Source organism: Heptranchias perlo, chromosome 2, assembly GCF_035084215.1.
Source record: "Heptranchias perlo isolate sHepPer1 chromosome 2, sHepPer1.hap1, whole genome shotgun sequence".
NCBI lineage: Eukaryota > Metazoa > Chordata > Chondrichthyes > Hexanchiformes > Hexanchidae > Heptranchias > Heptranchias perlo.
Genome location: NC_090326.1, coordinates 38,717,873 through 38,742,020, shown reverse-complemented (window position 1 = coordinate 38,742,020; position 24,148 = coordinate 38,717,873). Strand labels below are relative to the sequence as shown.

The window sequence follows — 24,148 nt, the reverse complement described above, 5'->3', positions numbered from 1 at the left end:
CCAATGAGGGAGAAAGATAGGGCAAGTAAAACCACAGCTCCCTGGATGACAAAGGAGATAGAGAGTAAGATGAAGCAGAAAAAAGTGGCATATGGCAGGTGTCAGGTTGATAACACAAGTGCCAACCAGAGAGAATATAGAAAGTTCAGACGGGGAAGTGAAAAAGGAATTAAGACGGGAAAAGCGAGAGTATGAAAATAGACTAGCAGACAACATAATAAGGAATCCAAAAGTCTTCTACAGACATGTCAACCGTAAACAGATAGTAAGAGGAGGGGGAGCCGATTATGAACCATAAAGGAGATCTGCTCATGGAGGCAGTGGGCATGGCTGAGGTACTAAATGAATGCTTTGCATCGGTCTTTACCAAGGCAGAAGATGCTGCCAGAGTCTCGGTAAAGGAAGATATAGTTAAGATATTGGTTGGGCTAAAAATTAAGAGGTACTAGAAAGGCTAGCTGTACTTAAAATAGATAAGTCACCTGGTCCGGATGAGATACACCCTGAGATGCTCAGGAAAGTAAGGAGGGAAATTGCAGAGGTACTGGCCATAATCTTCCAGACATTCTTAGATACGGGGATGGTGCCAGAGGACCTGGAGAATTGCAAATGTTACACCCTTGTTCAAAAAAGGGTGTAAAGGTAATCGCAGCAACTATAGGCCAATCAGTTTAACCTCGGTGGTGAGGAAACTTTTGGAAACGATAATCCGGGACAGAATTAACAGTCACTTGGACAAATGTGGATTGATTAGGGAAAGCCAGCACAGATTTGTTAAAGGCAAATCGTGTTTAACCAACTTGATAAGAGTTTTTTGATGAGGTAAGAGAGGGTAGATGGGGGCAATGCAGTTGATGTGTAAATGGATTTTCAAAAAGCGTTTGATAAACTGCCACACGGTAGGCTTGTTATTAAGATTGCGGCCCTTGGAATAAAGGGGGCAATAGCAATATGGATACAGAATTGGCTAAATGACAGGAAACAGAGAGTAGTGGTGAATGGTTGTTTTTCGGACTGGAGGGAGGTGTTCCCCGGGGTCGATGCTGGGACCAATGCTTTTCTTGATATATATTAATGACTTGAACTTGGGAGTACAGGGCACTATTTCAAAATTTGCAGATAACACAAAACTTGGAAGGGTAGTTAACAGTGAGGAGGATAGTGACAGACTTCAAGAGGATATAGATACGCTGGAGGCATGGGTGGACAGGTGGCAAATGAAATTTAACGTGGAAAAATGCGAGGTGATGCATTTCAGTAGGAATAATGAGGAGAGGCAATATAAACTAGAGGGCACAATTCTAAAAGGGGCAGAGGAACAGAGGGATCTGGGGGTATATGTGCACAAATCGTTGAAGGTGGCAGGGCAGGTTGAGAAAGCGGTTATAAAAGCATACGGGGTCCTGGGCTTTATAAATAGAGGCATAGAGAACAAAAGCAAGGAAATCATGATGAACATTTATAAAACACTGGTTCAACCACAAGTGGAGTATTGTGTCCAGTTCTGGGCACCGCACGTTAGGAAGGATGTGAAGGCCTTAGAGAGGGTGCAGAGGAGATTTACTAGAATGATTCGAGGGATGAGGGACTTAAATTATGTGGATAGACTGGAGAAGCTGGGATTGTTCTCCTTGGAACAGAGAAGATTGAGGGGAGATTTGATAGAGGTATTCAAAATCATGAAGGGTCTAGGCAGAGTAGAGAGAGAGAGAAACTGTTCCCATTGGCGGAAGGGTCAAGAACCAGAGGGCACAGATTTAAAGTGATTGGCAAAAGAACCAAAGGTGACATGAGGAAAAACTTTTTTTTAAACGCAGTGAGTGGTTGGGATCTGGAATGCACTGCCCGAGGGAGTGGTGGAGGCAGATTCAATCATGGCCTTCAAAAGGGAACTGGATAAGTACTTGAAACGAAAAAATGCGCAGGTCTCCGGGGATGGGGTGGGGGAGCGGGACTAGCTGGATTGCTCGTGCATAGAGCCGGCGCGGACTCGATGGGCCGAATGGCCTCCTTCCGTGCTGTAACCTTTCTAAGATTCTATTCCATGTTTCTAAACCTTATATGTGGGTTACTAATAGCTCTCTGTTTGAGCCTTTACTTATCTCAACCCTTGAAGATTTAGTTCAACAATCAAGTATGTGGTTATTCAAATAATCCCTTATATACATGGTTCAAGAATAATGCATACCTTTTCATTCAAGGTTTTGGTTTCTTATATAAAATTGCACTTACCATCGTGTAGATACATAGTCTGTATAGGGTGGGCGTGATCTAATCTCTCTGGCTAATCCAAAATCTCCTATTTTGACAAGTTCTGGACCCATGCAGAGCAAGTTTTCTGGCTTCATATCACGATGAAAAAATCCTAACAAAGACATCCAGAATTTCATAAAACAGCAACTAAAATCCACCTTGATCGTGTTATGATATAGTATTAGTAAATAAAAGATCTACAAATAAAATTTATAATTGCTACTAATGATATGATTGAAATTAAATTTAAGAACGCATGATTTTCAGAAAGACTCTTACCATGTTTGTGCACAAAAACTAAGCCAGAAAGCACTTGGAACACAATGTTCCTTATTTCATTCTCAGTAAAAGGTTTATTTTCTCTTGTAATGAGAATAAGTGGCAGCAGAGAGAGAAAAGGAAAACAAAAAGGGAAAAAAATGAGATTTTTATAAGTTTTAACAATACAAGATTTACCCTCTGAACAGGAACTCAGAAAACATGCAGCAGATAATATGGCAGTACTAAGCATATGAAATTGACAAAAACCTACTGTTTTCAGTGGGACGAGAGAGCTCAGAAGCATCCAGGAAAATTAAGCACAAAATCTAGGCTGACACTCCAGCGCAGTACTGAGGGAATGCTGCACCGTTGGAGGTGCCATCTTTCGGCTGAGACGTTAAACCGAGGCCCCGTCTGCCCTCTCAGGTGGATGTGAAAGATCCCATGGCACTATTTTGAAGAACAGAGGTATTTCCCCCGGTGTCCTGGCCAACATTTATGCCTCAACCAATATTGTTAAAACAGATTATCTGGTCATTTATCTCATTGCTGTTTATGGGTCGCTGCTGTGCGCAAATTGACTACCATGTTTCCCACTTTACAACAGTGACTACACTTCAAAAATACTTCACTGGCTGTAAAGCACTTTGGGATGTCCTGAGGTCGTGAAAGGTGCTATAGAAATGCACGTTCTTTTCTTCTTTAACAATGACAATATTAGAACCATAGACGTTTACAGCAGAGAAGAAGGCCTCTTAACTCATCTTTTCTGTGCTGGCTCTCTGCTAGAGCAATCCAAAACCCCAAATCCACTGCCCTGCTCTCTGACCATAGTCCTGTACCACCTTCTGCCTCAAATATTTATCCAATTTTCCCTTAAAAGGTGCAACGGTCTCTGCCTCACCCATTCCTTGTGGCAAAGCATTCATGCTCCAACAGCTCTGAGTAAAGAAAGGACTCCTAACTTCTCTCCTTAATCTATTGTGACAATTCTAAATTGATGATCCCTCGTCACCAAGTATCCAACCAGAGGAAATTGCCTTTCCCTATTCACTTCAAATCCCTTCATAATTTTAAAAACTTTACTATTAAATTGTCTATTAGATATTTGGCAGCATACTTGACCATTCTGCTCCACTGTAGTTCTAACAACAGTGGCTTTGATGTTCATCTATTTCAGGAATTGCATTACTGCATGGCATTTGGCATTCCACCCTGCCCCCCCCCCACCCCTCACCCCCACCAACTCGCTAAAAATAATTAAAATATGTGGTTGGATTTTAAGCCAAATTTGGATCTTAAAGTTTACGGCAAAATAAAACACAGGTAGCCAATGTAGCTTTATGGTTTGTATAAGAGCCTATTTTAAATAGAGCTTCTTGTTTTCAATAGGGTATGAGATCTCAGAAACATTCACCAGATACCATAACAATGACAACTGTACTATAATTAAAATCAGAGAGAATGGCCCAGTGTTGAATAGGTGGCTGTTTACGCAAATTCATATGAATCTTTCAGATTAGTAACTTGGAAGTTACAAAAAGAGGATTATAGTCCTAGAGACTAAAATTATAGTCTATCATTCTATTGAAATCTAATTATTTAATACAACCTTTGAGGACGATGTAGGTTAATATACTATCTAATGGAAAACACTGACAAAAGGTACCAGTTTTACACACAGAATGAGGTGAATGAATGGGATAGTTTGAATATTTTAGCTCTACTTCTAATAGGCAGCATAAAAAATGTTGCAAACACACTATAAACTTTCTGAAGTCGCAATGGAATTTCAGTATTTATGTTTTTTTTATGTTTTTGTCTCTAGGGATGACAGCTGCTGTTGCTTTCCCAGTTCTTGTTACAAGAGGGATGGACCATACTGGCCCCTGGAAGGAACCTACCGTGCTTATGGATAAAAGCTAGCCCTTGTATTATTTGATACATTATGTTCCTAATGATTGATTCAGGAAACAACTTGTTTCTGTGGACAGACAATTCAAACAAGAAGGTATAATTGCAATATAACAAAGCAAATCAGTCATTTCAGCAAAACAGTTAACATTTTTAGAGCCTTCTGAACAAAACTAGTACCTTGCAAGGATTGTTTATATGTAACTCAAAGCGATACCATGCTATAATATTCACCACCTTATATTGGAAAATGGGCCTGAAACCCAAGGGAGTGTTTTAAACAAATTTGGTGTGATATTAGTGTTGGGGAACAGGACTCTTTCCATTTCAGACACCCAGCGCCAGAGTAAAGCTCCCTCTACGCTGACCCTAAGGATATGCCTCAGCACCAACCTCAGATGAGCAAACCTTACTACACCAGTTTGGCATTTTCCTATTTCCATACCAACCTCCTTAGGCCTGTCTGAGTGAGAGTGACAATTAAGATCAAAGTAGGGGCAAACTCATTTCACATAGGATCTTTACAGGCAGCAAACAGGGGTGACTTCCAGCTCTCTGACTGATTTGAACTCAGAATCCAGTTGCCCCTTAGGTGAATTTCCTTTTAGAGATAAAGTAAAGGGTGTAATAAAATTACCATAAGCACTTATGATTTCTTGAAACCAATGTTATCTTTATTTGGGAATAAATGCAATTTAAAAGAAAATCAAAAATAATTTCTAGACCAACACTGCCATATTCTGCAGAAGACTGAAATTTAAATGGACATATTACATTACATAGAACGTACAGCACAGAAACAGGCCATTCGGCCCAACAGGTCCATGCCTGTATTTATGCTCCACACAAGCTTCTTCCCTTGCTCCCTACTTCATCTAACCCTATCATAATCTTGGTAATAGATTGACATGGTATTGTCCAACGTTTAAAATCAGAGAAGCACAATGAGGCAATAGTGACAACAATGCCATCTTATTACCAATCATGAGCTGCCCCAGTGAAGTACTACGTCACACAAGACAGAAAATCTCATTTGGTTCTGGGTCTGTGCTGAGTTAGCTGATTTCAGCCTTGCAGAAATTCAGAGTAAATGCCTCAAAGTGTCAACATTTGCAGTGTCCATCACACTTACCTGATGAACCTAAACTACTTGGGGTAGAGTTACTGCTTTGGGCTCAATCGGGATATTGCACCCAAAGTTGCGCTGGTTAGGTTACACTGCAAGTTTCTGCTAAAATTCATTTGCATAATCACAAACATAAAATCTTCCATGAACCAGCGCAATCGGGCAGCGTAACAGAATGAAATAGTTTCTTTATTTACTTCCTATTTTGATATCATCTGAAAATGTTGACACCACTCCATCTAGGCCTGGGGTCCAAATCATTGATACACACACAGGCCACAAGTGGCCCGAGAACTGAACCCTCTGGCACTCCACTATCCACTCTGAAAAACTGCCCTTAACTTTTACTGTCTATTAGGAATGTAGGAATGGTGTAGGCCATTCAGCCCCTTGAGCCTATTCTGTCATTTAATTAGAGTATTGTGCGCAGTTCTGCTCACCACATTACAGGAAGGACGTAATTGCTCTGGAGAGAGTGCAGAGAAGATTTACAAGAATGTTGCCAGGGCTTGAAAATTGCAGCTACGAGGAGAGATTGGATAGGCTGGGGTTGTTTTCCTTGGAGCAGAGGAGGCTGAGGGGAGACTTGATTGAGGTGTACAAAATTATGAGGGGCCTAGATAGAGTAGACAGGAAGTACCTGTTTCCCCTAGCGGAGAGTTCAAGACCTAGAGGACATAGATTTAAGCTGACTGGCGGAAGGATTAGAGGGGACATGAGGAAAAACTTTTTTACCCAGAGGGCGGTGGGTGAATGGAATTTGCTGTCCAAATTGGTGGTAGAGGTAGGGACGCTCAACTCTTCTAAAAAGTACCTGGACCTTCACCTAAAGTGCTGTAAGCTGCAGGGCTACGGACCGGGTGCTGGAAGGTGGGATTAGAATGGGCACCTGGTTGTTCTTTGAGCCAGCGCGGACATGATGGGCCAAATGGCCCCCTTCTGTGCTGTATCTTTTCTATGGTTCTAGATCATGGCTGATCTGTACTTCAATTCCATTCACCTAATTTTGTCCCTTATCTCTTGGTACCCTTACCTAAGAAAAATCTATTTCAATTTGACCCAGTATCCACAGCCTTTTATAGAGTCATAGAGTTATACAGCACGGATAAAGGCCCTTCGGCCCATCGTGTCCGCGCCGGCCATCAAGCCCTGTCTAATCTAATCCCATATTCCAGCATTTGGTCCGTAGCCTTGTATGCTATGGCATTTCAAGTGCTCATCCAAATGCTCTTGAATGTTGTGAGGGTTCCTGCCTCCACAACCCTTTCAGGCAGTGAGTTCCAGACTCCAACCACCCTCTGGGTGAAAAAGTTCTTTCTAAAATCCCCTCTAAACCTCCCGCCTTTTACCTTGAATCTATGCCCCCTTGTTATAGAACCCTCAACGAAGGGAAAAAGCTCCTTAGTATCCATCCTATCTGCGCCCCTCATAATTTTGTACACCTCAATCATGTCCCCCCTCAGCCTCCTCTGCTCCAAGGAAAACAAACCCAATCTTCCCAGTCTCTCATCATAGCTGAAGCGCTCCAGCCCTGGTAACATCCTGGTGAATCTCCTCTGCACCTTCTCCAAAGCGATCACATCCTTCCTGTAGTGTGGCGACCAGAACTGCACACAGTACTCCAGCTGTGGCCTAACCAGTGTTTTATACAGCTCCATCATAACCTCCTTGCTCTTATATTCTATGCCTCGGCTAATAAAGGCAAGTATCCCATATGCCTTCTTTACCACCTTATCTACCTGTTCTGCCGCCTTCAGGGATCTGTGAACTTGCACACCAAGATCCCTCTGACCCTCTGTCTTGCCTAGGGTCCTCCCATTCATTGTGTATTCCCTTGCCTTGTTAGTCCCTCCAAAGTGCATCACCTCGCACTTTTCCGGGTTAAATTCCATTTGTCACTGTTCCGCCCATCTGACCAACCCATCTATATCGTCCTGCAGACTGAGGCTATCCTCCTCGCTATTTACCACCCTACCAATTTTTGTATCATCAGCGAACTTACTGATCATACCTTTTACATTCATATCCAAGTCGTTAATGTAGACCACAAACAGCAAGGGACCCAGCACCGATCCCTGTGGTACCCCACTGGCCACAGGCTTCCAGTCACAAAAACAACCTTCGACCATCACCCTCTGCCTTCTGCGAGTATGGGGAAGCGAGTTTCAGATTCCCACTACCCTTTGTGTAAAAAGGTGATTCCTGATTTCATTTCTAAATGGCCTAGCTCTTATTTTAAGATTATGCCCTCTTCTTCTGGATTTCCTCATCAGAGGAAATAGTTTCTCTGTATCTACTCCAACTAATCCTTTAATCAATTTAAATAACTTGATTAGATCAACCCTCAACCATCTAAACTCAAGGGAATACAAGCCAAGCTTATGCAATCTGTCCTCATAATTTAACCCTTTAAGTCCTGGTATCATTGTGGTGAAGCTGAACTGTACCCCTTCCAAGGCCAATATATCTTTTCTGCGCTAATAAAAAAGCACAATACTGCGGATACTGGAAATCTGAAAAAAAAACAGAAATTGCTGGGAACACTAGGCAGATCAGGCAGCATCTGTGGAGAGAAACAGAGTTAACGTTTCAGGTTGATGACTGTTCAGATTTCCAGCATCCGCAGTATTTTGCTTTTGTTCCAGATCTGGTGAAAGGTCTTTGAAGGCCTTCGGTGGATATGGGCTCCTGTTCAGTGCCCTCCTTCTCTTCCATCTTCTGGCAACTTCTCCCGGTGTCTTCCTTGCGACTCCCCCTCATCCTCCAGCCCCAAGGCAGCCCTACAAGATCACCCATGACAGCAACCAGACTATTTTTGAGGCAAAGTGTAACAGCAGTGCAAAAGCAGCAAAATTTCCCTTTGTGCAGATGAAGTGAACTTTCCAGAGTGATAAAATACAGCAAAAAACACCTAAAAGTCAAACAGTAGCCAGATATGCTAGGCAACTAATCTGGACGTACTGCATGATGACTTTAGCACTGGTGAGAGGGTTTCCTGGTGGGTAGCAACACGTTGTGCTGTGCAAGGTCAGCACGTGTCAAATGAAGTACTACGGAGGCCCAAAATGGAAAACGGGCCCTGCAAGTAGCGCTGGACCCTAATTTAAATATATTATTCTTCACTTAAAATGCTGCCAGTGTGCGCTCCTGAACCAATATGGCAGGTGACGCACTTAGCGCCTGATAAATGGGCGCTATGCAGCCAAATTTCTGGGCCCACATCTTTAGCCATGCACCCTGTCCTTACCTATTCTACATAAGAACATAAGAAATAGGAGCAGAAGTAGGCCAATCGGCCCTTCGAGCCTGCTCCACCATTTAATAAGATCATGGCTGATCTGATCCTAACCTCAAATCTAAATTCATGTCCACTTTCCGGCCCGCTCCCCGTAACGTATTCTAGTGCATGGCTGGGGAAGTAATCCTGAGATTACCACTCACGACATCCTGCTCTTAAACTTTTCCTAATCTAAATTAATCTTTCAGAACACCAGGGGCAAGATTTTGACCCCAAGCCCGGAATGGGGCGGGGGTCAAATTGTGGACAGGAAATCTGGAAGTACAGCAAACTGTGGGAAAATGGAGGCCCAAAGCCTCCTTGAAAGGTTTTAAGGCCCGGCTCGCCTCCTGGGAGCAGGTTGGTCGCCCACCCCTCATCCCGCCCCTGTGACAACTGGAAATGGGCAGGTCTGAAATGGTTGCAATTTTGAATGACCCCCACCCCCAACCCACCCATTTTTCACTGTTAAAATCGTGCCCCAGGTCTTTCTTTATCTACATGACTGACCACAATAATTGGTTACTCACCCTCTCCTTGCACAATATTTTATAGTCTATTGGATATGTCCCTTACCCTAACCCCTGGGAGACATCAAAACATTCAGGACTGTACTATACAATAACACCCATTGCATGTTACATGGTATAACACTCCTGTATATTATAAGACACTGTTTCACAGTGAAGACCACTGTATAATATATAATATATTGTGTGTTGCATTGTATAATACTTTTCATTATACAAAAGCATTTTTAGCAAAATAGCATAAAATCCAATTTACCACAAATAGCATAGTCAGAAATCTGCTAGTAGAAAGTAAAAATTCATTGCTTTTAAATGTGAAACACAATGAAATTTTCAAGATGCAGTATTGCATGAATTGTTGAACCTACCTGTCTTTCATTAGCTGATACAGGTTTTCTTTCATGTATTCAAAAACAAAGTAAAGATGGTCATTTTCCCTTATAACTTCTTTCAGCTTGATAACATTTGCATGGTTTAACTTTTTCAGTGACTGTGAAACATAATTTAAAAGTGCATTATTAATCTCACATTTAAAGCATTTGGACAACATTTTATGTAGTTGTGATATTCAGGTTGATGTACCAACATGTTCCTTCATCGTCGCTGCGTCAAAATCCTGGAACTCCCTTCCTAACAGTACTGTGGGAGAACCTTCACCACACGGACTGCAGCAGTTCAAGAAGGCGGCTCACCACCACCTTCTCAAGGGCAATTAGGGATGGGCAATAAATGCCGGCCTTGCCAGCGACGCCCACATCCCATGAATGAATTAAAAAAAACATATTCCCAATAAGTGATTAATTTCTATGATATCAGACATGGCAAGTTCTTTAAATGGGACAAACTTCTCAGGAGAAACATTTTTCCAAGAATCCAGGAACTAAATTATCCACAGTCAAAGCACCCTTTCATCTAGAAACTGTTCAACAAGAAATTCTCAATCTTGCCAACAGCTGCCTTATCAGAGTTAGATGGTGTTTTCATTTGTCACCTAGGGGAAATTAATGCTATAAAATGTATCAAAACTGTGTTCAAAGTGCAGTACTTAATCAGATATTGTCACTACAGAATGTTTTTGGAGTCACTATACAGAATACAAAGCATGGGATTACATTTGAGTAAACTATTCAAACCTATTTTAAACAAGGTTCAGTTTCTCTTCAAAACCAATGGGGGAAAAAACCTCCAATACAATACTTTGGCCTATCACCACTTTGTTACACAATAAAGTCTGGATCTTATGTAACACACATTTCCCATACAGATACTATTCATTCTCATTACATCCAGTTAACTAGTTATCAGATCAGCATTGTAGCACTAAGATAGGAAGTAACAAAAGAAGGAAAAACATACATTTGTAAAGCAACTGTCACTTACTCAGATCTTGAGACTCCTTTTCGTGGTTCAGTGAGCTAATGCACCACCTGGCATGTTACTGGGCTATACAAACAAGATCTTAGGTTTGATTGCCAAACTGTGCTGAGTCAGCTTATCTCAGCTGAATCATTACTAAGGGCACTACAAATTAGCAACAAGCAACCCTGGGGTAGTGGGGGATAAGGGGGTCAAAAATATTCTGCCCAGATTCCACTCCCAATTGTTTCCAGTGACTCCTGCTGAAAACATGTGAATGTTAGGAAAGGATGGGATTTGGCTCAAATATGATCTCCCCCCTCCCTAATGCTAATACTCAATGAATACACAGAAAGAACTTCCACTTTGAAACAAATCACCACCTTCAAGAGAGGAGGGAAAAAAAAAGGGAGAAAAAGTTACAGTTCTTGGAGAATCACAGAATGATACAGCACAGGAGGCGGCAATTTGGCCCATTGTGCCTATGCTGGCTCTTTGAAAGAGCAATCCAATTAAGTCCCACACCCTGGCTCTTCCCCCATAGCTCTGCAAATTTTATCCAATTCCTTTTGAAAGTTGCTATTGAATCTGCTTCCACCACTCTTTAAGGCAGTGCATACCAGATCATAACAACTTGCAGCTTAAATTTTTTTCCCTCATGTCACCTCTGGTTCTTTTGCCAATTACCGTAAATCTGTGTCCTCTGGTTACCGACCCTTCTGCCACTGGAAACAGATGCTCTTTATTTACTCTATCAAAACCGTTCATGATTTCGGATACCTCTATCAAATCTACCCTTAACCTTCTCTGCTCTAAGGAGAACAACCACAGATTCTCTAGTCTCTCCACGTAACTGAAGTCTTTCATCCCTGGTACCATTCTAGCCTTCAAGGCCTTGACATCCTTCCTAAAGTGTGGTGCCCAGAATTGGATACAATACTTCAGCTGGGCCTAACCAGTGTTTTCTAAAGGTTGAGCTTATTTTCCTTGCATTTGTATTCTATGCCTCTATTTATGAAGCCAATGATCCCGTATGCCTTTTTAACAGCCTTCTCAACTTGTCCTACCACCTTCAAAGACTTGCGTACATACACCCCCAGGTCTCCCTGTTCCTGCACCCACTTTAAAATTGTATCATTTAGTTTATATTGCCACTCCTCATTCTTCCTACCAAAATGAATCATTTCACACTTCTTTGCGTTAAATTTCATCTGCCATGCGTCTGCCCATTTCACCAATCTATGTCTTCCTGAAGTTGGTTACTATCCTCCTCACTGATACTACATTTCCGAGTTTCGTGTCATCTGCAAACTTTGAAATTATGCCCTGTATACACAAGTCCAGATCATTAATATTTATCAAAATGACCAGTGGTTCCAACACCGACCCATGGGGGACACTACTACACACTTCCCTCCAGTCTGAAAAACAACCATTCAACAGTACCTTCTGCTTTCTATCCCTTAGCCAATTTCACATCCATGCAGCAACTACCCCATTAATTCCATGGGCCTCAATTTTGCTAGTAAGTCTATTATGTGGTACTTTATCAAACGCCTTTTGAAAGTCCATATACACAACATCAACCGCACTACCCTCATCAACCCTCTCCTTTACTTCATCAAAAGAACGCAATCAAGCTGGTCAAATACGATTTGCCTTTAAATTCATGCTGGCTTTCATTTATTAACCCATATTTTTGCAAATGCCAATTAACTTGATCACAGATTATTGTCTCTAAAAGTTTCCCCACCACAGATGTTAGGCTGATTGGCCTGTACTTGCAAGGTTTATAGCTCTCTCCTTTTTTGAATAGGGGAGTAACATTTGCAATCCTCCAGTCGTCAGGCACCATTCTCATATCGAAGGAGGATTAAAGATTGTGGCCAGAGCCTCCGCAATTTCCACTCTTACTTCTCACAGCAACCTAGGAGGCATTCCATCTGGACTGGGTGACTTTTCTACTTTGAGCAATGCCAACCTTTTAAGTACCTCCTCTTTATCTATTTTTATCCTATCCAATTTCTCTTCTACCTCCTCCTTTACTGTGACATTGGCAGCATCCTCTTCTTTAGTGAAGACAGATGCAAAGTACTCATTTAGTACCTCAGCCATGCCCTCTGCCTCCATAAGATCTCCTTTTTGGTCCCTAATCGGCCCATGCTTCCTTTGACTACCCTTTTACTATTTATATGTTTATAGAAGACTTTTTGGTTCCCTTTTATGTTACCGGCTAATCAATTCTCATACACTCTCTTTGCCCCTCATTTCCTTTTTTAGTTCTCCCCTGTACTTTTTTTAAAAATTCAGCTTGGTTCTCTACTGAATTATGAACCTGACATTTATCATAAGCTTCCTTTTTCTGTTTTATTTTAATTTAATTTCTGTATCTTTAGTCATCCAGGGAGCTCTAGCTTTGGATGTCCTTCTTTTCCCCCTCATGGAAATGTGTATAGTCTGTACACAAACTATTTCCTCTTTGAAGGCCTCCCATTGCTCATTAACTGTTTTACCTGCCAATCTTTGATTCCAATCCACCTGGGTCAGATCCTTTTTCAACTCACTGAAATTAGCCCTCTTCCAGTTGACTATTTTCACATTTGATTTTTCCTTGTCCTTTTTCAGAAATACTCTAAACCTAATGATATTGTGATGTTTCCCAAATCCTCACCCACTGAAACATGCTCCACTTCATTCCCCAGAACTAGATCTAGCACTGCTTCCTTCTTCGTTGGGCTGGAAACATACTGATCAAGAAAGTTCTCTTGTACATATTTCAGGAATTCCACCTCCTCTTTGCCCTTAACACTGTTATTTTCCCAGTCTACATTAGGATAATTGAAGTCCCCCATTATCACTACTCTATAGTTCTTGCATCTTTCTGAAATTTGCCTGCAAATTTGCTTCTTTATCTCCTTCCCACTATTTGGTGGCCTATGGAATACACCCAGCAGTGTAATAGCTCCTCTATCGTTCCTTAATTCTAACCAAATAGATTCCGTCTTTGAACCCTCAAGTATATCGTCCCTTTCTAATGCTGTTAACAGTGTCTTTGATCAATACTGCCATCCACCCCTCCTTTTTTTCCTTCCCTATCATTTCTCTCCTTGTTTGAGCCAGGTCTCCATTTTGCCACTATATCATAATCCCATGCGGCTATATATGCCTGCAGTTCACCAACCTGATTTACCATGCGTCGTGCATTTACATACATGTACTCTAAACCCATCTTAGTCTGCCTCATATTTCCCCTGTCTGATCCCTCCTATTTCTGAACTGCTCTTTATTCTAATGCTGTTTGTCTCTCCCAGTCCTCTGTGCACCTTGTATCTTCTCTCTAATGCTTTATCTTGGTGCCCCTCCTCTGCCAAATTAGTTTAAACCCTCCTCCACAGCATTAGTTAACCTTCCCGCAAGGACATTGGTATCAGCTCTGTTGAGGTACAACCCTTCCATCTTGTACAGATCCCTCCTGCCCCAGGAATCTGAAGCCCTCCTTCCTGCACCATTTCTCCAGCCATGCATTAACCTGTCTTATCTTACTGCTCCCTATACTCACTAGCATGTGGCACTGGAAGTAATCCAGAGATTATCACCTTTGAGGTCCTGCTCTTTAACTTCCTCCCTAGCTCCTGAAACTGTCTGTAGGAGGTCAACCCTTTTCCTACCTATGCCATTGATTGCAACATGGACCACGACTTCTGGCTGTTCCCCTTCCCCCTGCAAAATGTTCAGCGATTTCCTTACCCTGGCACCAGGGAGGCAACACCATGCAAGACTCATGTCAGCAGTTGCAGAAACGCCTGTCTATCCCCTTGACTATCGAATCCCCTATAATAAACTGCATTTCTATACTTTGCTGTGCCCCCCTGTACAGTCAAAGGTGAGAATGTTACCGCCGAGCCAAGGCTGACATACCATTTCATAACGCAGTGCACTGGAGCAGCAGTTTGTTGCACAATTGTACCACTTCCCCAAAAATACTGCAGTTCTTTTGAAAAATCTGAATATTTTGCCCCTTTATATATAAGATATTTAAAATGACTTTTTAGAGTTTTTACTCAAGTTATAAAAGAGCTATTTTTAATTACAGGATTTCCAGTCGCTGCCTGAAATACCTCTCGCACTACACAAATCATTGCTTTAGTTTCTTAAATACACTGAAAATACTGACCACTGTGCCACTGGCAATAATACAGAAAAACTGAAGTTCCACATAGTGTACAAAATCAGGTTGAATTTATACAGCATGCTAAGTGAATTCAAACTGCAGTGAGATGGTGTCTTGGGGTTGGGGGGGGCGGTGGGGGTGGAGGTGGAATCTCGCATTTCTGGGCTTTAAGTGTGCTCAGTAGTCTTTTGAGTTATATGGTCACTCTGTAATGTTGTGGACACAAAATCACTTTGTATCAATACAAAAGTGACAGGATAACTGCTGTATTGAAGAACTATAGCTTTTTTGTGGATAAGCAAGTATTCTCTTACTATAAATCTTTACAGGTCTCACTGAAACACTAGGGTTCATCACTCATCTTCAATGCTTTTGCTAATTTAAAAAAAACCTTGAAAGATATTGACTGACTGTTGCAGCCTCAAAGACTTACAGGAACTACTGAACAGAAACAGTAGCATTACAATGGAGTGAACAGACAACTTTCATTACCTTAACTTCCCTGAGATTCATGCATTCTTCCCAGGAGTAGAATTTCCTTTTCATCCTGTACAATTAAACACATGGATTGAAACAAACGACCTTAAATGCAGCGTAAATATTGACACTAAATAAATGCTTAAAAAGTTACAGGGAAGTTAAATGGAGTTATAAGCTAAACTGATCACATACTCTCTGGACATGATGATTGAGTAGGGCATTCTCTCGGGCGTACAGTAGGCCAGGGTTGAATAATGCAAATGTAGAGATGGATAAATATTCTGGAAATTTACTTAAATATCTTTGGGGATCTGGGATTATTTATACAGAACCTTCTGGAGTAGGATACTTTGTACAAGGTTGAATGGCTCTCCCTCGTTTCATGTTTCTTAGGTTTTATAAAGGTTTCCAATCAGCATTCAGTCTGCAATTATAAGATGCTTATAATGCTAACCTTGCACAGAAATCAGAACTCATCTGACTTCAATTTGAAAGAAAGACTTGAATTTATATATCACCTTTCATGAACTCAGGATTTCCCAAAGCCCTTTATAACCAATGAAGAACTTTTGAAATGCAGTCACTGTTGTAATGTAGACAATGTGGCAGCCAATTTGGCTAGTCTCACAACTAGCAATGTGATAATGACCTGATAATTTGTTTTAGAGATGTTGGATGAGGGATAAATATTGGCCAGGACATCGGGGGAACTCCAATGTTCTTCTTCTAAACAGTACCTTGGGATTTTTTTTTTACGTCCATCTGAGAGGGCACACGGATCCTCAGTTTAATGTCTCATGCAAAAGACGGCACCTCAGTACTACACTGGAGTATCAGCCTAGATTATGGGCTCAAGTATCTGGAGTGGGATTTGAACCCACAACCTTCTGACTCAAAGGCAAGAATGCTACCACTGAGTGAAGGCCAATATTCTAAATAAGACCTAACTGTCTCATGAGGGAGGTGACCAGAGATATAATATCTAAGAGCATAAAACTCTGAAACTTCTCCCTAGTCCCATAAATTGATCTAACCAAATTCTCAAATATCAGCCTAAACTTACGTTATTCAACTTGGAATACATTCTACAAATGATATTTTCACAGTCCCAATAGCACATACATGCAGTTACGTTCTTGAGGCGTGTTATTCTTGTACTCAGGAGTCCAGGAATCTATCTATCTCAGCCTTGAATATACTCAACGACTGAGCATCCACAGCCCTCTTGGGTAGAGAATTCCAAAGATTCACAACCCTCAGTAAAGAAATTCCTCCTCATCTCAGTCTTAAATGGCTGCTCCCTTATCCTGCGACTATGCCCCCTAGCTCTAGACTCTACAGCCATGGGAAACAGTCTCTACCCTATCAAGCCTCCTCAGAATCCTATATGTTTCAATGATATCACCTCTCATTCTTCTAAACTCCAGAGAGTACAGGCCCATTCTACTCAACCTCTCTTCATAGGACAACCCTCTCATCCCAGGAATCAATCTAGTGTACCTTCGTTGCATTACCTCTAAGGCAAGTATATCCTTCCTTAGATAAGGAGACCAAAACTGTACACAGTACTCCAGGTGAGGTCTCACCAAAGCCCTGTACAATTGTAGTAAGACTTCCTTACTCTTGTACTCCAACCCCCTTGGAATAAAGGCCAACATGCCATTTGCATTCCTAATTGCTGCTGTACCTACATGCTAACTTTGTGTTTCTTATACGATTGTAAACAATTTTACAACACCAAGTTATAGTCCAGCAATTTTATTTTAAATTCACAAGCTTTCGGAGGCTTCCTCCTTCGTCAGGTAAATGTTTCTTATACGAGGACACCCAAGTCTCTCTGAAACCAACATCTAATAATTTCTCACCATTTAAAAATGTTCTGTTTTTCTATTCTTCCTACCAAAGTGAATAATCTCACATTTCCCCCTTTATACCCACCTTCTTGCCCACTCGCTTAATCTGTCCCTATCCCTTTGCAGACTCTGTGTCAATCCTTTGATAGCTAGGAATATCAGTATACTCCAGGACACTGTTGATGAATAAGTGAATCTCTTACTAGGGACTTGGATTGATCAAATATATAAATGGGTACAGTAGTGGCAGATAAAATATAATGCAGACAAGTGTAGGAAGGAAAAATAAGTGACACTCCATAAATGGTGTTGAAATAGCTAAGGAGGAAGCCAAAAGAAACCAAGGAGCCTACTAATAGTAGAGTCGCCATTCAACATGTTTAACCAATGCAAAGCAATCATCAACAAAGCCAATATAATGTTAGAATACAAGTCAGACGAACTTGTGACCAAACTGAGTACTGTTCTGATCACTGAGACACAGAGACATTCAAGCACTGGAGGCAGTGCAGAGAAGAACCACAAGGCCGATCGCTGGTGTAGGGGTCTTCCTTTGTTTGATTCTGATTTTTTTGTTCATCCAGTTAGGATCAAATTCATTTAGTCAGTATTTATTCTGAATTCTCAGCATTACTCCTTTAAGTGGTGTTGAACAATCAATCTACTTAAATCATTCCCTCATTTCTTTGAAGTTGGCCCTTTTATAATTATATATCTGGCTCCTGGTCCTTAGTGTTTTTTGAACCTCATATTATCTTGAGCATCTCTGTGGTGACTATTCCCAAGGATGTCATAACTTAATTTCCTGTATGTTATCTGTGTTACCCACTATTACCAAGTCAAGAAGTGCCCTGCCTCTCATATCTTCTTTGACACACCAGGACACTGGGCCATAAAGCAGTCATGCATCACATTTAGCAATTTACAATCTGAACCACTTGGGTAGTCCCAATTTCTATTTGTTAATCAACACCTTTTGCTTTTCAGAACCAGTCCAGCAGCGAATTTGCGATAGTATATGTGCCTTAATTTTCTTTTAAAGCCTCATATGTCGAACTTTATCAAGTGTCTTCTGATAGTATAGATGCTTCATACGCACTGCTAAATTTAGTACCTTGTCAAAGAATTCCAGCAGATTCATAACACTTCTGACTCCTCCTTATGTCATCACTTTAGATGAACATTGATGGTGGTCTGTAAAATGCTCGAGCGTTTTCCGTTGCTAGTCTTAGACTAATTGTTCTATAATTCTCAAATTCACATCTCATCCTTTTCTTCACTAATATTCACTGATCTCCAGTCCATTTCAAACTGGGATCCCTGAACTCCAGGGGATGATTGAGGAAACCCCAGAAATTATCAGATGTCTGTCCGATCAGAATTTTCTATATTATTCTGTATTAATTAATTAATTATTAAAATGTTAATTCTCTTATTGTTTACTAATCAAAATGTTTTCTGCAAAGATAGCCCTGTTTCCCTTTGGACAGTTGATACTTTTTCATTTTAGAAATTAGGAGTCTGTCAATATTTGAAGAGATTGTGCATCAATATTTGAAAAAGGTCCCCAAACAGAAATGTTTGAAATTCACAGCTCCAGTCCACAGGTACAATCCTCATTATTTAGGGAGCTCTTAAAACATTACCTAGTTCCTCAATGATTCTGAGCTGTACTGAATCTGTTCCTGTGCCCTTTACATGTTTAATGCTTTTAAGTTTCTTTGTAACAGATAAGGATAGGTTTTATGATTCCTGGCGCAAAAATTTGCAAGATGGATACGTAATGGGAATTCAGGAGTGGAAAATCCCGCGGGTTGTGAATTGGGCATGCTGGCCTCCGCACCAAATTCGGGCTTTCCATTACTTTCATATGAAGCTCTGTGTTGGGAGCGCAAATTTGTAAAATCTACTCTATCTTTTATTGACATCGGGGGCAGTGGAGACATTGGAGCCTCGGGGGCTGGGGGCATCACGATCGGTGGTCGGGGGGGGGGGGGGGTGGTGGGGGGATGTCAGAGGTCGGGACCAGGGCCTGGAGGTTGGGGGTCTCGGGACCGGTGGCGATCGGGATGGTGATTGCGGTAAGTACCTTTTTCGTGTAGGCAATTTTAGGGTTGGTTTTCCATGAGACGGCCAGCGCTGCCAATGTTGCAGCAGGGACCTGAAGCAGGAGTTAGGCCCCTTATATGCATATGCAAAGGTCAGAATGCCTGCTGCAGGTGTGGGTAAAGGACAGCTCTTGTTTGTGCTTACCCAATATGGCGGGCGGCGTACTTCCTGCCCACTATTTTGGGGTCTCAGGAGGCTGCGTAGCGCCTACAAAAAAAGGGTGCTGCGCAACCCAATTTAACCCTCATTATATTTCTAGTTCTTTATTTTGAACATTATTTCCTTTTAATCCAATGGCGGCTTATGAAATAAATCACTAACCAATGTATATCCTCCATGAACACCACTGCAATGTATTAACTAAGCTTAGGGTTATATGTGTCATTCTTATAGTTTTGCTGTACTGCTACTTGGTATCCCTCTATTTTGCAGAAACAAGACCCAGTTGCTATTGCATTCCACATCTGAGGATATGATTAAAAATTAAATATACATACCTTTTGATGGCCACGAATTCTCCAGACTCATTGCTCTTTCCCATAAGGACACTGCCATATGTGCCATCTCCCAACTGTTTCAGAGTTGTGTATCGATTCATATTTTAAAAAATTAATCTACACAGTTCAGCACTTAAAACTCATGTAAAATATGCCTTCATCTGCTTGATTCACCTTGTTTGAAAAAAAAAACGTATAACTCCAAGACTGATTTCAACAGTCATCAGATATTGTTCTTAGTTATGAAAGAAATCATCTTCCTTGGGCATATGGTTGTTTCACATTTCCTTAATGTGCAGTCATAATATATTGGAAGACTATCACTCGTAACTGGTCCTCTGCCATCCTGTTGTGAAAACAAAATAAAATGAGCTACATTAGATTTCATTTTATACTAAACTATATTACATTACAAAAAATACATTTTTTAATACTTTCCACAGGAATTATATTCTATCACACAGGCCTAGACTTTCTGCCCATCCCCTACCGATTGTTCGATTGATCTGGGTGGGTGGAACGGGAAAGTGTTTGAGAACATGGTCTGCTACATCTCCACCTTCTTGCAGTCCCCCCTCCCCCCAATTTTCCTATGGCTGGGCCAGCTAGCAGAGGATATGTCCACCCATACATGAAATGCAAATCAGAGGATTATGTCTTGAAATGTATTTTGTGCAATGTGTGATCTTTGAACACGAGTCAATAGGAGCCCAGGCGTCCCACGTTCTCCTGACGGCGGTGGGGGCCCAGGCGTCCAACGTTCGCCTGACGGCGGTGGGGGCCCAGGAGCCCAACGTTCTCCTGACGGCGGTGGGGGCCCAGGAGCCCAACGTTCGCCTGACGGCGGTGGGGGCCCAGGAGCCCAACGTTCGCCTGACGGCGGTGGGGGCCCAGGAGCCCAACCTTCGCCTGATGGCGGTGGGGGCCCAGGAGCCCAACCTTCGCCTGATGGCGGTGGGGGCCCAGGAGCCCAACGTTCTCCTGACAGTTGTAGGGTCCTGAAATTGTTTTCAGCACCAGGACCTATACAAGTGCTTAGGCCCCAGATTTCTTTTTTTTAAATTTGATTGTGCAGGCAGCACAGACACTGCCTGCATCCCCACTCTGTGGCAGGCTTCTTAGGCTTGCTGCAGCTAAACTTCACCCCCATGCAATGTATGTAAATAGCCCTAGAAAGGTTGACTTGGGACAGGGGTGCAACTCCATGGCGGAATTCCTGACCACCTTCCAGAAATGCGTGCCAATCAACCGTGGTTTGGGGGAGGATTGCATAATTTCCACATGTATCCTACACTTGTCAATTTATATCTGCCACAGCAATATGGTCTTCAACTACAGGTAAAGTTGTCAGTTTTGTGTGGTTCTGGGACCAGGATGGATGGAGTGAAATCAAACCTTTAGGTTTTGAGATAATAACAATATTTGGAAAACAAAGCAATGTATTTTATTAGGGTTTGATTCTAATTACATATAGTGCCAGACTCTGAACAAAATTTATGATTGGAATTCTAGAACAAAAATGGCCACCCACTTATTACCGTGTTTCTGAAGTTAGTCCAATGCTTATCACTTTCAAGTACACTGATGTTTTTGAAAACAATATTACGAAACCAGAACAGATGTAAACAACAAACAGGAAAACTGTTCAAGTCTTAAAATGAGGCACTAGCATCACCAGAATATTAACCAAAGAAGTAACATGAAAATGTATTAAAAAGCTAGAAGTCAGCACTGATGACTGTGTAGAAAGATGAAAATTCACCTTTTTAAAAAAAATTACAAAACGAACGTAAGCTATCATGGACACAAATTAACCACAAAAGGACCAATTTAGATAATACTGAAAGAACTTTTTCCTGGCATCTCATGAACTACCAACGATGAGAAAAAATTCAAGTTTGATACGAGAATGAACCCATACAAGCACACAACAGTCACTGTTGTAGAAATATTAGGAGCAAAGATTTCAGTAATACTCAGCTACACATTGCTGGCACAGCCACATCCTGAAGACCTGATGGTATTCTCTCAACTAAAAAGACCCAAATCTCAGAATTATCCTTCTCCATTTTTTATGCACCCTCTCTAAAGCATTATCTTTTTGAAGATAGGGTATCATAGAATCATACAGCACAGGAGGCCATTCGGCCCATCGTGTTTGCGCTGGCTCTTTGAAAGAGCTATCCAATTAGTCCCACTCCCCTGCTCTTTCCCCACAGCCCTACAAATGTTTCCTTTTCAAGTATATATCCAATTGCATTTTGAAAGTTACTATTGAATCTGCTTCCATAAGAACATAAGAAATAGGAGCAGGAGTAGGCCATGCAGCCCCTCGAGCCTGCTCCAGTCAATAAAATCATGGCTGATCTTCGACCTCAACTCCACTTTCCTGCCCGATCCCCATATCCCTTGGAGTCCAAAAATCTCAGTCTTGAATATACTCAACGACTGAGCATCTACAGCCCTCTTGGGTAGAGAATTCCAAAGATTCACAACCCTCCGAGTGAAGAAATTCCTCCTCATCTCAGTCCTAAATGGCTGGCCCCTTATCCTGAGACTAAGGCCCCTAGTTCTAGACTCTCCAGCCAGGGGAAACAACCTCTCAGCCTCTACCCTGTCAAGCCCCCTCATAATCTTGTATGTTTCAATGTGATCACCTCTCATTCTTCTTACCTTGAGAGTACTGGCCCCACCACCCTTTCAGGCAGTACATTCCAGATCATAACTTGCTGTGTAAAAAAAAATTCTCATTGTCTGCCTTCTAATTCTTTTGCCAATTGTTTTAAATCTGTGTCCCTGGTTACCGACCCTCCTGCCAGTAGAAACAGTTGCTCCTTATTTACTCTATCAAAACCGTTCATAATTTTGAACACCGCTATTAAATCATCCCGTAACCTTCTAGGAAGGAACATAGGAACAGGAGTAGGCCATTCAGCACCTCAAGCCTGTTCCACCAGTCAATTAGATCATGGCTGATCTGTATCTCAACTCCATCTACCTGCCTTGGTTCCATAACCCTTAACACCCTTGCCTAACAAAAATCTATCAATCTCAATTTTGAAATTTTCAATTGACCTAACCTCAACAGCTTTTTGGGAGAACAGAGTTCCAGATTTCCACTATTCTTTGTGTGAAGAAGTGTTTCTGAACGGCCCAGCTCTAATTTTAAGGTTATGCCTTTTTGTTCTAGACTCCCCAACCAGAGGAAATCGTTTCGTTCTATCTACCCTATCAACTCCATTAGTCATCTTAAACATCTCAATTAGATCACCCCTTAATTTTCTATACTCAAAAGGAATACAAGCCTAGTCTATGCAACCTGTCTTCATAATTTAATCCTTTTAACCCAGGTATCATTCTGGTGAATCTACACTGCAACCCCTCAAAGGCCAATATATCCTTCCTGAGGTGCAGTGCCCAGAATTGAACGCAATACTCCAAATGCGGTCTAACCAGCGCTTTATATAACTCTAGTTATATAAGAATATAACCTTATATATAAAGGTTTGTATTCCAGGCCTCTTGAGATAAAGGCCAACATTCCATTAGCCTTTTTAATTACTTTTTATATCTGTACACTAGCTTTTAGTGATTTCTGTACTTGGACCCCTAAATCTTTCTGCTAATCATCAGTTCCTACCTTCTCACCATTTAAAAAACACTCCAATCTATCTTCCTTAGGCTCAAAGTGGATGATCTCACACTTTCCCCACATTGAACTCCATCTGCCACAGTTTTGCCCTGTTAGCGGATTTCTCCCATTACTATCGCTTGTACTAGGGTTGTTAATCCATCAACAATAACCTCCACTTGATTCTAGCCTGAGTGATTATAAAATAGCAAGTTTAATAGACTGACTTACAACAGAGTTGCACTACAGCTGTTTTCAACATTACATTCAACAGTTATTATAGTTATAATACAACTACCTATAGATTACATTAATGACAAGCAATCAATACAACAACCTGATCTGTCCGTTCTTCAGGTAGATCAGACCTGGCCTGTAGCAATGGACTTCCGACCATCCCCTGTTGAGAGTTCTAACTTTTGGGAGGGAGCATGCCCTATCGTTATACTATTCGGCTGTGTTGTTCTGTACGTAAGCACCGTTGGTCTTCTCATCCTACCGTGCTGACTCTCCAAAAACCACCAGGGATTGTTTAATGTCTTAGTGTTTACGTAGTCTTTAACCATGATCAGGTATGTTTATACTCGGTTATGATATCCTGTTTCTTGAATCTTACTGTTTTTCACTATTCTAATGCCTCAGCACTCTTTCAATGACCTCTTGGGTTTCTGCAAGTTATTTTCCTCAGTG

General features: G+C 41.5%; 1 protein-coding gene across 7 annotated transcripts in view; it reads right to left on the bottom strand.

The window, feature by feature from the left end:
• Positions 1-24,148, bottom strand: part of mak (male germ cell-associated kinase) — a 136,214-nt gene that overhangs the window by 94,731 nt on the left and 17,335 nt on the right. For 6 of the 7 annotated variants that reach the window (XR_010966607.1, XM_068001745.1, XM_068001747.1 and 3 more), the window contains exons 2-6: positions 19,828-20,173; positions 15,381-15,435; positions 9,730-9,851; positions 2,533-2,615; positions 2,233-2,365 (exon numbers count right to left, since the gene is read on the bottom strand). Coding sequence is in view for 6 of the 7 variants with exons in the window: in XM_068001745.1 (XP_067857846.1) it covers positions 2,233-2,365; positions 2,533-2,615; positions 9,730-9,851; positions 15,381-15,435; positions 19,828-19,928 (494 nt within the window). In the remaining variant the exon portion in view is untranslated. Of the gene's footprint in view, positions 1-2,232; positions 2,366-2,532; positions 2,616-4,418; positions 4,499-9,729; positions 9,852-15,380; positions 15,436-19,827; positions 20,174-24,148 lie in introns of all 7 variants that reach the window. The other variant, XM_068001746.1, reaches the window with a different exon arrangement.